Below are 17,282 nucleotides of genomic sequence, written 5' to 3' on the forward strand. Positions count from 1 at the left end.
GTACTGTAAATGGTGTTTGTCCAATTACTTTGTTTACACAGTCTTCTCTTGAGAGCTGTCTCAAAGATAGTCCAACTCTTTAGGGTCTAAATTATTGCAAGTTGTAAGTTCTGAATTACAATAATGAGGCTTTCCCATAAATTAAGGCCACCATTAAAATATTCTGAAATGGAAAGGACCAGTTATCAAAACTTTAAGATGAAATAAATCAACTGAAGCTAACTATTTTAGAGTTTTCTTAACAGATGGCCCTTTGAGTAAATGGGCAAAACAAAAATAATCGCTCCTCAATGTTATCAGACTTAAAACAGGTATATTATTTGATGTCTTCACTATGTGAGACACTGAGCTGTGAATATTCACAGAACTATAAAGCAATATAGCTATCCTTGAGTAATCTAAAATTTAACTGAGTAGAAGAGCTGCAAGAAAATGTGATAATGATACCAACGACTGGTTGAGGATTGTCAAATGAGTGCCAGTGAGAATATATTTGATGAGACATCAGGGAAGAAAAGGGAAAATAGATTCCATTTTGCTCTCGGAGGTTGAGTTGGATTCAGATACTTGTGCATTCAGCAAATATTTATTGAGTATCTTCTAAGTACCAGGCACCTAGGATAGAACAGTAATCAAATCCAGACAAGGCTCAGCCTCGCAAGGTTTGAAAAAGCAAAGGAATCAGACAGGTGGGTGGAGAGAAGAGGGGTGGCAAAGCTGAACAGGTAGATGGGAAAGTACAAAGCCATGTCCAGAAGCTCAGTGAGAAGAGCAGTTATATAATAGGACATATGGTTAGTAAAGGAGAATTATAGGAGATAGAGATGGAGAGTGAATGATCTCATAAACCCGAGAAAAAGATACGTGCGTATCTGATGAGAAATTTGACAAATAATGCCGTATTCTGAGATCCCCAGTAAAATCAGGTTAACCCTTAGGAAGTTTAGTGGTGAGAAATTGCTTTAAAGATACACCTCACACAAAACTCATAAGGGACTTAAGATTATTGGACTCCATTGGTATCTTAATAAATGGTTCTGGATCTGAGACTCCATTCAGTAGAATATTTCCTGAAAGGATGAAGAGAGATTACAATAAGAAGTAGTTATCTGTAAATCACTCTAAAGACTGTCTCAAATCCTCAAATGCTGAGGCCAAGAGAAAATACATGAGTTTGCTTCAAAGAAAGCAACATTTGATTCAAAGTGAATTCAAAGAACTTGGCAAAATTTAGGATGAATCTAGCTGTTTTAAACTTATGCTTTTGATCTTCTCTTTGCTGAAAAACTGTATGCCTTAAAAATAGCAATAGTTTAGATAGCCTTTGAGAACAAGAGTTTTATCTACAGAGCCATAATAAATTAGAGTGACTAAATTAATAAGAAGGATCAATAGACAACAAGGTGATTCACTTGCGATTATAAACAAAGGAATAAGAGCTGTTCAGATTAACTTGAGTTGCTCAGTTTTTGCAATATTGGGCAAATTTTATTGGCTTCTCTCTTACCATAAATCTCCAAGCTTGTTTTTAAATCCCTTTTAAGTGTCTTTGTGATAACTCTTGTCTGATGAGCACCGTATCTCTGACTGGCAACTCCATTAGGGCAGTGATGGGGAGTGTTTTATTTACTTCTGTATCTCCAGTGATTTACAGTGTCTATTATATTAGTTTTGTTAAATGTTGGTGGATAACTATAAGGTCTGGCCACATATTAAGTTGTTTAAACATAGAATCACAGGGTTATATAATTTTACAAATGGAAAGAGCTTTGACAGTCACCTCTAATCCTTTCAACTTTGAGATTCAGAGATTTGAGAGCCAGTAATTTACTTGATCTCTTACTCTTGTTGAAGTTTTAATACCATATCTCTTACTCAAGTGCCTTGTCTTCTTGCTTCCTTCAGACCACCACATATACCCACATAACCCAAGCCAAAATCCCTTACCCCACAACTTAAAGGAAACCAGGGCTCATTCTTTGTCTTTTTGTAAGGACTTTTGTTGAGATATAATTGACATACAATAAACTGCATGTATTTAAAGTATACAATTTGATTTTTTTCTTATTAATAATGTATATATGGTAATCCCAATCTCCCAATGCATCCCACCCAACCCACCCCAGGACTCATTCTTGATCCATCCCGTTCTCTCACAACCCACACTCAGCCTTCAACAGGTCCTTTTGATGATGCTTCAGAATATATCTAGCCTCTATCTTTTTTCTGTTCCCACTCTTACCTGACTTTCCCAAGCTGTGGATCAGAGCACTGTGCACCTGTTATCAGTCCCAGGGGAGGATTCCAGACACTTCTGTCCACTGTGTCTTAGTATCAGTGTTGCCAAGGAAAACAACACAGCCAAGCACTGGATGGAACAATGCTTCACTTGCATAGAAAAAACAGAGCAAGTTCAGCTCCAGTAGTGGTCAGTGTTTCCCCATGACCAGTGGTCCCCTGCAAAGCTGATGCAGGGCAGTCTACTTGCAGCCCTCAGCACCACAGTAGAAAAAGCCGAAAACCCTGCTGTGAAGTTTGAAACACTGAGGATGGGGGATGTGCCTTAGGGTCAATGGCATGCACACTTAATCAGAACAAAGGAATATTCATTGAGTCTGAAATGGAAAGATATTCTCACACAGGGTGATAGGCCAGCACAGGCAATGCGGGCTTTTTATTCCTTGTTAAGGAAGTGTCCCTGGCTCAGGGGTGGGAGTCAAAAGACTGCTAGCACGAGATCCTCTTTCCCAACACAAGCCCAGTTTTCTTTTACTTCGGCTACTGTTAAGTTTTGGATTCCTTCTTTCACTCTTGCCTTCCCCTGTGACCTACCCCCTACTAACTATCGCCTACATAGCAATAAGAATGGTCTTCAAAAAATGTATATCTAATCATGTAATTTCCTTGCTCAAAATTCCTTAATAACTCTCAATGTAGTTGAAATGAAATCCAAACTTAACCAAGATGGTATAAGGTGTCAGGTTCTGAATTATCTGTATTATGTGACATCTCCAGTCTAATCTTTTGCCGTGCTCCTCTTTGCCCACTGCTCTTCAAAGCTCAGTTTCTATCTATTGAATGATGCTTTTTTTTTTTTTTTTGACCTTGCCACTTGGCATGAGGAATCTTAGTTTCCTGACCAGGGATCGAACCCATGCCCCCTGTAGTGGCAGCATGGAGTCTTAACCACTGGACCACTAGGAAATTCCCATCATGCTTCTTTTTAAGAAATGCTTCCCAACACTTTAATACTTCTTTTTATGATCACAGATCATAAGATAGGGAAAGATCATAAACCAGCTTGGAAGTAATGTTATTCCTGATTCTATAAAAAGTGTGTAAGTACTCTCATACTTGAGACCTAATGCTATCCTGAAGGAATATTTTACTTCCAGCCACACATGCCTATATCCCATATCTGGCCCCCTGAGGAGTAGGGAAAAAATCTATTTCTGACTGCCCAGGAAACCCTTTTTCCACCTTGTTAGATCCATGAGAATGACTCCTCAACCGAAACATTTTCAGGAAGGGTGATTTACTATTCTCTAATTTATTGATATTCTTCTACAGTGAAACAATTGCTAGGAATTAGGTACACAAAAAGAGAAGTTGGAGTAAATGACTAGTTCAGCTTCTTGTGGTGGATATTGATTAAGGTGAGTTTGAGATAAATCCCAAAGGAAGAATTTTGACCTCAGACCTTTTATTTTTTTTAATTTCCATTTGAATGGTTCATTCTATCAGGGGTATTTGGTAACTCTGGGTCAAGCTACAAAATTTTGGTAATTTTTAAAAAAAAAGTTTGATTTCCTCAGGGTCTCAATAGAGAAGGTAGAAAATCATACCCATTCAGCAGTGAAGCAGACATATTTCGACTTTCCATTTTTATTGTGCAAATGCACAACATGCAAATGTGTTCATTAGCTCCAATTTTCTCCCAGTAGGTACTTCCAAATCAAAATTAAAATTATGTAGATTTACCAGAAGTTTTTAATCTAAGTGATTATTTCTGCTCGGGTTTCTTGATTCTCATGTTACAGATGGATTTTGTGGGGAGGAAAAATGATACTGGAATTGTGAGAGGAAACAAAATTGAATCCTTTTGATATATTTGATGTGAATCTTAGCTATTATCAAATTAACTTCAATCAATTATATACTGAAATAGAGGTGCTGAGCTGAAACTGCTCTCTCTGCTGCCTCCTTTTATTGAAAACTTGTTGCTTTTAGGTTTCCCCTTTCTTTGGTCTGTGTCTACAAGTTCTGAATATAGGATTTAGTCACATATTTTTGACAAGAAAAAAAAAATCATATATGTTGAAAGGAGGGTGGTCCTACCTACAAACTGAGAATAAAAAATGTTGCCAGGGAATTTCAGTTGGGCCCTTTACAGCCAGGTAGAAGCTAGATTTTATATTATTATACTTATATAGTGCCTGTTATGTATTCAGTCAATGCTACTGGTGGTAAGAAAAATAAATATTTGGGTTAATAGATTAGCAGGTAGAAGATCATTTAATCCTTTGGATAATATGCTCAATTAAAAGTGTGAAATAATCATAACTCAATAGGGTCTTGTTTCAATGACCTTTGAAACTAATAGCATAATCTCTTGCAAGGTTTTTCTGCTTATGGGTTCCCCTGTTATTAGGGCTTTGTCACGTTTCACTCAAGAAATATGATGAGTATGAATCTTATACTCCTCCTTTGGACTTCCGAAATCCAGAAGAGCCCTTTGATGAAAGAAGCTAGCATTGATTGTTCGTCATTATATTTCTCAGGCAATTAGTATGATGCCTGCCGCATGGCAGGTGCCCAATAAATGCTGACTGATTGTATCAGCCTGCGTTCTCCAGAGAAACTCCCATGATTATGGAGGGTGAGAAGTCCTCCTGCAGTTGGCAAGCTGGAGACCCAGTAAAGCAGATTGTGTAAGTTCCAGTTCAAGTCCTAGTCTGGAGGCATGAGAAAGCTGATGTCCCAGCTCAACATCAGGCAGAGAGAATGAATCCTCTTACTCCACCTTTTTGTTCTATTCTGGCCTTCAGTGGGTTGGATGAGCCCCAGCAGTATTGGGGAAGACAGTCTGCTTTACTCAGTCTACTGATTCAAATGTTAATCTCATCCAGAAAGACCCTCACAGAGACAGCCAGAATAATGTGTAACCAAAAATCTTAGCACCGCGTGGCCTACTTACATCCACAAATAAAATTAGCCTCAACATTGACTGAATAAATGAATGAATGAATGAATGAATACTTTGGAAATTCCCATAAGATGATATAATCCGTGCTGGTGGGGGGTTGTGGCTGGGTTATCCAGAGAATCTAGATAAAGTAGGAAAGGGCTGTTGACAGTTATATGATGTAAAACAAAATATCATACAACGTTAAGAGCTTGCTTTTCTGTTATTTGGATGACTTGCCTGCCTTGAATTACTCACAATGTATAAGAAGGCCCAGCAAATATTAGCCACATTTATAATCAGCTTTCATGAATGTTGTGACTGTTTGTTAGCCATGCATAATGAGATTTAAGCTTGATGGAAAGCCTGAGTCTGAATTCTGTAAAATTATTCATTACTATTGATTATAAACCAATCTCAGGTTTTGTAATAAGAATTTTATCTGCAGAGTAGAGAATGAAAATAAAGTTATTGTCAAAGCCTGTGGGGGTAAACATCTTTTCATGAAATCAATATGCTCATGAATAGTTTTTTACAAATCACACTGAATAGACTACACTGAATAGAGGGTTCGAATCATTAGCAAAGTATCCTTTTGTATGTTTTAAGATATGCTTGTTTTAGAAAAAAATGAGAAAATTTTTCTTTAAAAAATAATTATTAACATGATTTTATAGGGCTGTGTAATGTTAAGTACAGTGGATGTACTATAATTTGCTTAAGCAATCACCAGTTGTACAATTAGCCCATTTTCTATTGTTCACTATTTTATTTTGGGGGAGAGGGAGGAATTTATCAACTTTTTATATTATTCACTATTTTAAATAATGCTGTACTGAATAATTGTGTGTGTGTATAAAACTTTTTGCTTCATATATTTATGGAAAGATTCCTAGAAGTGGAGTTCTTGGGTTAAATTGTTATGCACGTTGACTAGTCACTTTTCAAAGGTAGCATATCAACTCATGCTTTCAGGATTACTGTTCAAAGTTGTTTTGAAATCACTTTGCAATCACTTTGCAACCTTAATAGGTTAAAGTGCTATATTATTTTCATTTTTATTTTCAGTTTTTGATTGCTAATGAACATTTTTCTACACTAGAAGTTTGTCCTTTAAAGAATTCCTATAGAAAATCTTAAACAAGCGAACGAAAAACTCCTATTTGCTCTGCATTATGAGAATGAGTTTCCATTTGGCTTACTACATATATACAGGTAAAAGGCCAGTTTCAGCCATCAAAGAGCTGATGGTACAGGTAGGAGGAAATGCAGCTGCCACTGTACAGGGGTTGCCATCTAGCTCTTTCTTGAAGAAGGATTCTATTCTAACCTTCATGTACAATAATGACATTGATATTCAATATAATTTGATTAGATTTTATGAGGAATCTCTGTCCAGGAAGACAATACCATGTGAATTTAAGGAAGAGGTGGTAAAGCTCTCTTCATTATTTAATCTTGTTCTGGGAAATATATATTGTATAATAGCTCAGGAGGATGAAAAAAAAAAAAAAAAAGCTATTAACATGCTACCTAGAAAAATGCTTCCAGAATCTGCCTCTGTTAACCCTAGAGTTAACAAAAGACACGGATGGACCAAGCCAAATCACTCTTGACTGATTGCAGATAATGAAGTCAAGAGATGCCGACAGAGCTGTTAGTATGTGGGTGTAGTTCACATCTGAGAACAGTCTCCAGGGGAAGGTTAGGCAGGACCCAAAATCCAGCTCTGGATTTGCTAGCCAATCACATGGAGTACCTTTTCAAACTCATCCCTTCAAAGATGGCACCCTTTTCCAATTCTTATAAAGGTGTCGTGTTGGCTACCAGAGGCCCTAATGATGTTATTAAGAAGAATGACTTGGAGAATCCTGAATTGCTGCTGCATGGATTTGAAGGCCAAGAATCTAGCAAGTCTTCTTGATGAGATTGTGATCGACCTGTGTTCACACTGGCTCTTGATCACTCACAGATTACAGGAGTCCCAAAATGAGCACTTGGTTCCAAGTCTTATGTATAATCAGTTTTCAAAGATCTGGGGAAACAAAAAAACAGCCCTTTATAGAGTGTTTATATTGAACAAACCACAAGGGTGATTCTGAGAAAGACTTATGTGATGACGTTTCTCCTTGACTGTTTTTTGCCAGGGAAATGAGTTCATTATATATTGCTAATCTTGCAGAGCTGGACAGACAAACTGTAATTCGCCTACAGTCTTCTTTCTCTTTTACACTTCTGTTACATCCTTCTGAGTTCAACTAATTGACCACACGGAGGTTTCTTATGAGATCACACACTGGAGGAGTGTGGCCAGTACCCGCCAGACACACTTCATAGACTTGTTTTGCAATGCCACATCCCAGCCACGGCAATGTAGCCAAGCACCTAGGAGTCTGTAATTTCACCAATGAAAATGAAAATACTAAAACCAAAACAAAAACCTAGGGGGAAAAAATGAGGGAAATGATAACTCTCAGAGGGACATAGAGAAATATGCTTATAACATGTTCTAAGAATCCTTTATTGGTCTTCTGGCTGATGAAAAGCAACCAAATCTAGAACACTTCTCTTTTGATTTTGTCTATTCTCTTCCCCTGGGCTAATGTGAAAATTAAAAGGGGGCGAACAAGGTCTGGCTTTGAAGGGACCTGGCTGTGAGGCTTTAATTTGGAGCAAACAAAGCATCACCTTCAGCTCTCCTCTGGCAGTTACAGGGTATTACCACATTGCTGAATATTTAAAAGCAAGAGAGGTTTCCAACCCCAAGGTCTGTCCCCCAATTGATACGTCTGTTTTTATTAAGTGAACTTTAATTACTTAATAATTAGAACTTCCAGAGGAGGTGGGGATCCTGATAGTCTCCCAAAGAGGCCAGAGGGCAAATCAGAAGAATGTGCCATTTTGAGATTAGGATTTAAAAGAAGAAATAGGGCCAGTCTGGGGGTGTTGTGGGTGCAGGAGAGGCCTCCGGGGAGGAGGAGACTATTGGCATAAACCTGGAATGCTTTATTTCCACTTTTGCTTAAAAAGCAAAGTAGTTTAGAATTAAATGAAGGAGAGCGCTGTCTACGCTATTCAAACTTTCTGACTGTCTGGATTTGATGGAAAGATTTCTCCTAGTCTGTGTGGTGTGTGTACATGGGTAGAAGGGTGCGGAGAGACTATTGTTCTCATTATCTTAATTCTGAGAGCCTAACACTTTTGATGTCCCTGCAGATTTAGCAGCTTTGCATTCATCGCCATGGTGATTTTTTACCTCATTTTTTTTAGCATCACAAAGGAAAATCCCAAATGAAAAATGTTTGCTGCTTTGCTATTAACATTTCTACTGCCCTGGTGACAGCCAACAGTTTGGTCGTGCCTAGCTCCTGGAGAAATATGTATTGCCCAGAGCCTGATCGATGGCCGGAGCCATTACCCAGCCTGTCCCAGCTGGGTGGGGGCTCGTCCTGAGACTGCTGATAACCTGGTTTCTGGGGCATCATTTGAAGGAAGATGGGGAAATCTCATTAGAAATACCACGTCCATAATGTAAACTTAAGGGGCTTAGAAAAAATTTTTGAGGATGCACTAAACATCGCTCCTCCCACTCCCAGTCTTTTCAAATGAAAGGCTGTATAGTTTAACTTTGTATGTTTATTAGCCTCAGCTCTTTTTCACTTTCCCTGAAGAAATCCTTGCTTTCTCCCTCTCTTTATGCTCTTCTTCCTAGATTTTCCAATGTATAGGAGCCTGGGATATTTGCCTAAAACTACTTATCTGACCAATCATACATATTTTTTCATTCAACATATATTTGATGACAGTTATGTGCCATGCACTGTGCTAAGAGCTCAGAGTAAAGAAAAAAAGAACCAGCTCTGCTTTTGTGGAATTTACACATTAGCTGGGAAGATGGCTATTAAATTAATTCCATAGTTAGTAGATTATAATTGAAGTAAGTGTTGTGGAGACATACAGGAATAATTGGTTCTATCTGGACTTGGTGGAGGCCCCTCTAAGGAAGTGAGAATTCTGATACTGTGTTGGCACTATTAAATCCCAGGTAATTAAGTCTAGATAGTATAGTTAGTAAATGTTCTAGAAAAGAATTGTAGTTATGGCTGTTTATCAGGCCTTGAGCAACATTTAACAAAGTAACCTATATAAATAGACACTTAATGAATCCTTTAGCGTTAAAATTAGTGTTAAAGAATTAGGAAGGATCCTTTACAGAAATCGAAATAAACAGGGTGAGACCCATTTCTCCACGGTACTTTCATAATGGCTGTATATCTCTTGCTAACAACATTTAATGCTTACTATACAACTGTAATTAGGATAGTTGACATCAATAAAATTTCTGATGCTGAGGCCCAGGCATTTTTACTATTAGTAGCTTATAAAATTTGAGTTATAATGTCTGTGTTTATCATTTCTAGGACAGGGAATAAAATGGCATTCCCATATATGCATGCCTGACTTTTCTGTATGTAAAACAATGTGTTCTTTCCTTATTATGGTTCCTGAACTGGCCCTTCACTAGCAGGTGCTGGTCTTGGTTAATGTAGAGAGGTGCGGATAATGTGTAAACCTGTCAGTTAGCTAGGATGAGACATTTCCAACAAGTCCAGCTGCCTTAGAATCCTGGGGCAGGCAAGGTGTGAAGGTAGGAACCTTGACTATAATTCATTCTTGGAAACAGACTTTCCCCAAGGCTAATAATGAAAGGCCTCCACGGAAACACCAAACTTAGGTTCGTATGCTATTTTTAATCACACAGTACTTCAGGCTGAAGTTTGCCTGTAAAAATTCAATCTGGGGCAGGATGTACTTACTAAACAGAGTTTTCGGGTATTGTGCTGATACTTGGGGGTTGAGGAGTCAGGAGGTATTGTTATATAAAAGAAACTCCTTTTGGGACATTTTCATTTAGACTGGAGAAATAGGGTATTTTAAGAAGTATCATTCAGGACAAAACCTTGTTTTAAACAATCATACATAATGTAAACATTTGGGTAAGGTTTGTTCACTTTCCAGTTCCATCTGTAAAGTGGAGACAGCAATACTCAGCTGTTGTGAGGATTAAGAGGTAATTTATAAAGGAGCTTAGAATAGTGTCAGTGATAAAACTCAGGTTTCCTATGTCATTGGTCTGGATCCAACAGCTCTCCAAGGAGTCACATTGCATGTGGGTTGAATTGATGGTTCTTGTGAAAAATAAAACCCCGAGACCAAACTTGAGGGTTTATTTAGAGTTTTCTGTTTGTGCTTTGGGTTTTTCATTTCATTTTGTTTGGGGTACCTTTTCTCCATTTACCAACTGATATTAAATGGAGGAAAAGAACAACTATTAAAAACAACAACAGCAAGCTGTCTGTTCTTGTCTGAAAGTGGGACACTGCCAGGGAGAAGGTAAAGGTTCTGCTTGGTTCCTAAAATCACCAAAAAACTCATCCCAGAATTCAATCCTGTTGGTTGATGCCAGGGAAAAAAGCATCCTTTTAATGGTTAAAGATGATCAATTGCTTTTTTTTTCATGGTTCATTTGTTTTATTTATTTATTTAATTTTTTTAAGCTCTTTATTGGAATATAATTGCTTTACTCTTGTATCAGCTTTTGAGGTACACCAAAGTAAATCAGCTGTATTTACACATATATCCCCATATCCCCTCCCTCCTGCGACTCCCTCCCACCCTCCCTGTCCCGGCCCTCCAAGGCATCACCCATCATCGAGTTGATCTCCCTTTGTTATACAGCAACTTCCCACTAGCTATCTATTTTACAGTTGGTAGTGTATATATGTCTATGCTACTCTCTCACTTCATCCCAGCTTCCCCTTCGCCCCCCGCCCCCTCAACCTCATGTCCCACTACTGGGCATATAGCCAGAGAAAACCATAATCCAAAAAGAAACATGTACCATAATGTTCATTGCAGCACTATTTACAATAGCCAGAACATGGAAGCAACCTAAATGCCCATCAACAGATGAATAGATAAAGAAGATGTGGCACATATATAAACAATGGAATATTACTCAGCCATAAAAAGGAATGAAATGGAGTTGTATGTAATGAGGTGGATAGACCTAGAGTCTGTCATACAGAGTGAAGTAAGCCAGAAAGAGAAAAGCAAATACTGTATGCTAACTCATATATACGGAATCTAAAAAAAAAAAAAAAAATGGTACTGATGAACCCAGTGACAGGGCAAGGATAAGGATGCAGGTGAAGAGATCAATTGCTTTTTATGGTTTTATGGTGGCCTTTGAATGGCTCTGTTCTGTTAAGGAAAAAAAAAAAAAAAGAAGCCAAGTTCTGGCTAAATGATGAGGCAGAGAACTGACCCCAGGTAATCTGGCACCCAGGTATGTTATTCACCATCCCAAACCACCCCAGAGTATGTTAGAAAGTGATAAACCAACACACAAATGCAATTATCAAAATTTTCATGCTTGCAATAGTCTGCTTAGACATAGACCCTCAGTAAGTATTTGTGTTTTTTTTTCCTTTCAGTAGATATTTCATACACTCCATGGATTGAAAAAACACATGTACAAACATATGAACACTTGTCAGCCTTTTACTTATACAATCAACTGTCATACTATCTATAAGTTATAAGTTCTATAAAAAATTCAAAAGATTGAGAGATGATTTCCAGTAAGTAAGACTAAGGAAAAGAGTATTTTTTTGACTTAGTACCTTAAGAATGACTACAGTTTTGCTAGGTAGATGTTAGGGGAGAAGGTATACCTCTTTAGAGGAAATTTCATGAGAAATACAATCAAGAGGGAGCCCTGCTACACAGATCCAAGAATTCTCTTGCAGGAGTTCTGGAAGATGAACCTGGAAGGAACACTGTGTTAGATTCTTGGGTATCATGATTTAGGGTATAAGGCAGTATTGGAAAATGGGACGTTAGAGTTTCTTAAGTGGGAAAAAAAAAAAACTTTGGTGATTTAGAAACAGTGAACTTTTGACTATGTTTAGAATGGATTTAGGTAAGAAAAAGGTAGTGATAGGAATACCATTTGTGTTATGATTACAGTGAATCAACTATGGTCTAATGAGTTGAACCAGGCTTTTTCCATGAACAGGCTCTTGATGAGCAGGTAGCTGTTTTTCATGAGGATATAGTTAAAATTTTACCTGTATCTTTGTATTGCATTAGAGCATTAAATGACTTGTGAAAATACTGTATTTCATTCTTATGAGTTTCAGTGAGTTTAATGTTCATAGCTAGGTGCTCATACACGTGCCTTGAAAATAGAGTATTATGTTGATAGCCTATAACTTTTAATACCATTGCTGGTTTGTTACACCACCATGAGATGTGAGTGCTCAAAGGCAGCACAACACTGGGAGCGTTAATGCAAGCCATATAGAACCTTGTAAACCTAGAATTTCTTTTTGATGTGTGGGGTTTCCTTTGTAGAGACAAAAAGAGAAAAAGCTACAAATCATGTTTGTAATTTCCAACTATATCAAACCATCAACTATTTGACGTTTTCAAACTTTGCTTCATTAAATGTTAAGTAAGAGGCAGTTCCACCCCCCTGTGTATTTAGATCTGAAATCACCATAGTGAATAAGCATGTGGAAGAGTAGCCAATGCCATTAAGCTCAGTTATATTAATATATGATCTCATACCTTGTCTATGATTCTTCCAGCTAGGTGAAGTTTATATAAAGGAACCAACTGTTGAGTATCAATTTGAATTACTCTTTCATTTTCTGTTTTATTCTATGCTGTAGAACTCTGAAGTGAATTTTTTGAATACCACAGACATTCAGATGTAAAATACATATTTAGAATTTTATGCAGTGTATGTAACTTGTATAGGACCATATATCTGAATATATGAAAGTATCTAGATATTTTATCAACTTATCACAATATTTTATTCTTACCTAGTTTGTATAAAATGTGTAACTCGTATGTGTGTGTAAATACCTCCCAACTGTGTTTCCTTAACTGTAAAATAAAATGCTAGGAATGAAGACCAAGAAGAAAACTATTAAATAAACAAGTCAGAAATTTATTTGAAAAATATCTTGACCTAGTAATCGTCACAACATCTGGCCACTACTTATTACAGATTTGCCGTGTGTAGTATATATAAACCATTTTCTGTTCAAGTACATGCTTGAAATCCATAATGAAGCTAATCAATAGTAGATTAATGTGCCTTCTTTTGAATACTCTCAAGATTATACACTATAAACAGCCTGGAAATTGGACTTTGAACAATGAGCCAGGGCACTAGTTAACTGATTCCTTTTGGTCTTCATTCAGTGGTAAATCCAACACACTTATAGATTAGTTCCAGTTAACTAAATGAGAAGGATAAAATTAAGCTTGTGTTTGGCTCCCCCTGTAGACACATCTGTACTGTTGAGATAAACTCATATCTCCGTGGACCCAGATTCCAGATGAGTAATTTTAGTATCAGTGTGTAGGATGAATTTCAATTGATAAATTAACATACTCATCAAACTTAATGTTTCTGTATGGTCTAGAATGAATTGTTCTTACTAAACCATAATGTCACATCTCCAGGTCTGTAGGTCTGTTTATGAGTGTGGCTGTAGTGAGTGGTAGGCCATCTTTAGCAGCTTATATCTATTCCATATGTGATACGGATTTAATTTCCTTTTTCATAGGTTCAGTTATCTTGTGGCTCAAAAGACTAATACCTGAAAGGGACATGAAATGCTACCTTAACCTAGGGTATGAGGCTTCTCTACAGCATTTCTGATTGTTTCCCATATTAAATTCTGATGTTTTAACCTGTTTGGCCTTTGCCTTTTTCACTCCAGCAAAACTTTTATCAGATTATAAGGAAATGTAGGTTTGTGAGAGTTAATAGACCCCAAATTAAACTAACAGTAGTTAAAACTAAACACATTATAATTTGTTATTGACTAAATATTGGTAGGTTTCTTGACAGAATTTAAACCAAGACCTAGGAAGTTTTGAGCTAGTAAAATAAACCTATAAAGTAAAAATCACAGTAATACAAATATGATCAGAAAAACGTGACGTGAAACCCAAACTGATGAATTAAATTTTATTGTGAAATGCACATACAATGAATTTTACCAGTTCCAGTAAAATTAAAATGAAAATATTGGAATATAACTGTGGTGAATAGAACACAAATCAAGAAATTAAAATTATTTAATTGAATTAACTCTAGAAAGTAAAATTGCCAATGTTCCATCATTGGTTCATAGTTCATTCAAGTATGTTTGTTTGTGATCATAAAAATGTTTTCATGGTCAAAGCATTAGGGTCACAAATATCCATCTGTTCATAAAAGGGGGTTCAAGAGGGCAGGCTCCAAATGTCTTCTACCCTTCTCATGTACAGCAGCATGATGGAGGAGGCTTCTCCCTCACTATGCTTTATGCTCAGTGATGGCCAGTTTATTTATTTAATTTTTGGCTTTTCATTTCCCCCTACCTTCGCTTAATCATCCATGTGGATGCATCTTTTTTACATGTAATTTCAAATGAATATAGTAATAGTTGTATGAGTTGAATTCACTACTATCCTGTTTTAGAGCCCAAAGAAATGAAACAAGTTACCAAAGGACTCACACAGCCAGACTAAAAACACAAGCTAATATAATTGCAATTTAAGCATTTTTTCATTCCCACCACAGCCATAACTGGCAAATACTGATGACCATTTACCTTAAGCCGTCAACCCGTGAAAGTATGTTCTCTGTTACTGTAATTGGTGGTCAGTATGGCCCGTCTTTCTTAAAACTGTGCTAGGACATGCCATATGGCGAGTCCTTCATAAATCCCCATAACTTCATAGCCCTTTGTCCAAAGTTGGGTAACAGAGCATAGGATGAGAATTCAGAAGATCCAGGGCTCCTTTGCAGGATTTCCACCTAGTAACTGTGTGAATGCATGTGGAATTTCACTTCTCTGAACCTCAATTTCCTCATGTATACAATTAGGATGACTTTGTCTGCTTTGTTTATTTTATAAGACTGTTTTATTAACCAATAATAACAAAATAGTAAGCTTCTAGAGGTTAATGGCAACACCTTTATCATGTTTTAGTTACATAAACTACTGTAGGGCCAGACACATAATGTGGTAAAATGTGAAGAGCAAACGAGATGGATTTTGAGAATATACTCTGTAAAAATACAGTTTTCTATGAAGAATATGGGTGTGATTATTTTATTTGGTGATTATTGTGCCACCTCTGAAGGATTTATCTTTCATTCTTTGTGTTTCTGCTAGGACCACTGAGGTTCCTCTCCCAGACAGAATCTGTCACTGCCTTCATGGGCGACACAGTGCTACTCAAGTGTGAAGTCATTGGGGAGCCCACACCAACAATACACTGGCAGAAAAACCAACAAGACTTGACTCCCATCCCAGGTGATTCCCGCATAGTGGTCTTGCCCTCTGGAGCCTTGCAGATCAGTAGACTTCAACCAGGGGACGTTGGAATCTATCGATGCTTAGCCCGGAATCCAGCCAGCTCAAGAATGGGGAATGAAGCAGAAGTCAGAATCTTATCAGGTATTGCAATGCTGTTTATTCTCTCCAGAATTACATTCTCTAGAGTTGTTTGAACAATGTTTTCTTTAACAAATATTTTTTATTTGTTTTTAAGTTCTATACTGTTTATTGGATTTGATTTTATATTATTTTCTTCCTTTCTAAGGAAGAACCATTAGATGAGGGTATGCCAAACAGTTTTCTTATTTTTCCATGTCTTGTAGTTGAACTTTCTGGAGAAACAGGTATTTTCCTTTTATTTGACTTCATTCATTAATTCCATTAATAGTTAATGAGTGCTTCTTTGTGCAAACCCCTTTAATAAATACTTTTATGTTATTTATTTTTCCTCTGATAATAATCTAAGAGGCAGTTATTATTATTCCCCTTTTCAGAGGATGAAAGTTAAGAGCCTTCCCCAGGTTAATGCTGAACATTCATTGACTTATCCATTCATACACTCATTTTTGAGAAGCATTGTGTTAAGTACTAGACATACAGTAAAGACTAAGACTGACACAGAGCCTGGATTTTCAGAATTCTGGGTGAACATGGACATACAAGTAATTACAATAAAGTACGATTGATATTATGATAAGGAAAGTTGTTTCTCTCCATCTCTTATCTCCCTTTCTCTTCCCCGGAAAATTCTGAAAACTCTGGGCTCATTTTCCTCTCCTAAATAATCAGAGGTTGGGATGAATATTTTCTAAGCTCTCTTCCAATAACTGCTACTATCTTATATGTATGTAATATCTACTTTCTCATTGAGTTTTACTTAGATTCATTTGTGAGAATCACAAAGAAGGCAACATTGAATAATTGTTATGGATTCACTGTCAAAGCACTGACATGGGCTCTTGTCTCCACATTCTGTATGTAGTTATCACAAGTCCCTCCACTAGGTAGAAGGTAACATCCCCAAGTCATTCCAAATGCAAACTGGCAATTTGATTGAAAGTTTCCAGCGATTGATAAGGACATCTCTAAAACCTCTTCTAACTCTTGTGGATTCTCTCCGCTGTTAGTCACAGGGATACTGACTTAAATGTGTCAATAACCATCAGTGACACTGTTACCTTCCATCCTCTAGGCAGTAACAGATGCAAATGCAGCATTTATTCCCAACATGTACATGCATTTATTTAGGCATCCATTAGATACACAAAAATTTTAAATATTTATATTCACATACCCTTAATAATGCATCTAAGTCAATCAGATGAGAAACCCGGGTAAGCCACATAAAAAATTGGCAAGAATATGTTTGACTATCTTAACATGACCGAAAAGCCTGTTTTCCAGTGGCATTAAGGGATAAAGTTGGACTAATTAAATATTAAATATGAAATGGAAACTTTTGAAAGACACAGAGACATAATCATCAAATCACCGTTTACATTTATTTGTTCACCTTGTAAAACACATTTGCATTGTAATCCATGGAGATTTATTTAAAGCCAAACTTCATATTGTCCATTTGGCTAAAATCAAGAACCTGGTGTACTTTGGAGGTATGTGGGTATTTCTTACTTGAATAAAAACTGATTTTTTAAAAATGGTTACATCTACTGAGAATTTTT

General features: G+C 36.9%; 1 protein-coding gene across 1 annotated transcript in view; it reads left to right on the plus strand.

Moving 5' to 3' along the window:
- Positions 1–17,282, plus strand: part of DCC (DCC netrin 1 receptor) — a 798,936-nt gene that overhangs the window by 141,387 nt on the left and 640,267 nt on the right. Inside the window, exon 4 of the mRNA XM_057698213.1 lies at positions 15,436–15,720. Within this exon, the coding sequence (XP_057554196.1) occupies positions 15,436–15,720 (285 nt within the window). The remainder of the gene's footprint in view (positions 1–15,435; positions 15,721–17,282) is intronic.

The sequence above is a fragment of the Hippopotamus amphibius genome, chromosome 11 (assembly GCF_030028045.1).
Source record: "Hippopotamus amphibius kiboko isolate mHipAmp2 chromosome 11, mHipAmp2.hap2, whole genome shotgun sequence".
NCBI classification, from domain to species: domain Eukaryota; kingdom Metazoa; phylum Chordata; class Mammalia; order Artiodactyla; family Hippopotamidae; genus Hippopotamus; species Hippopotamus amphibius.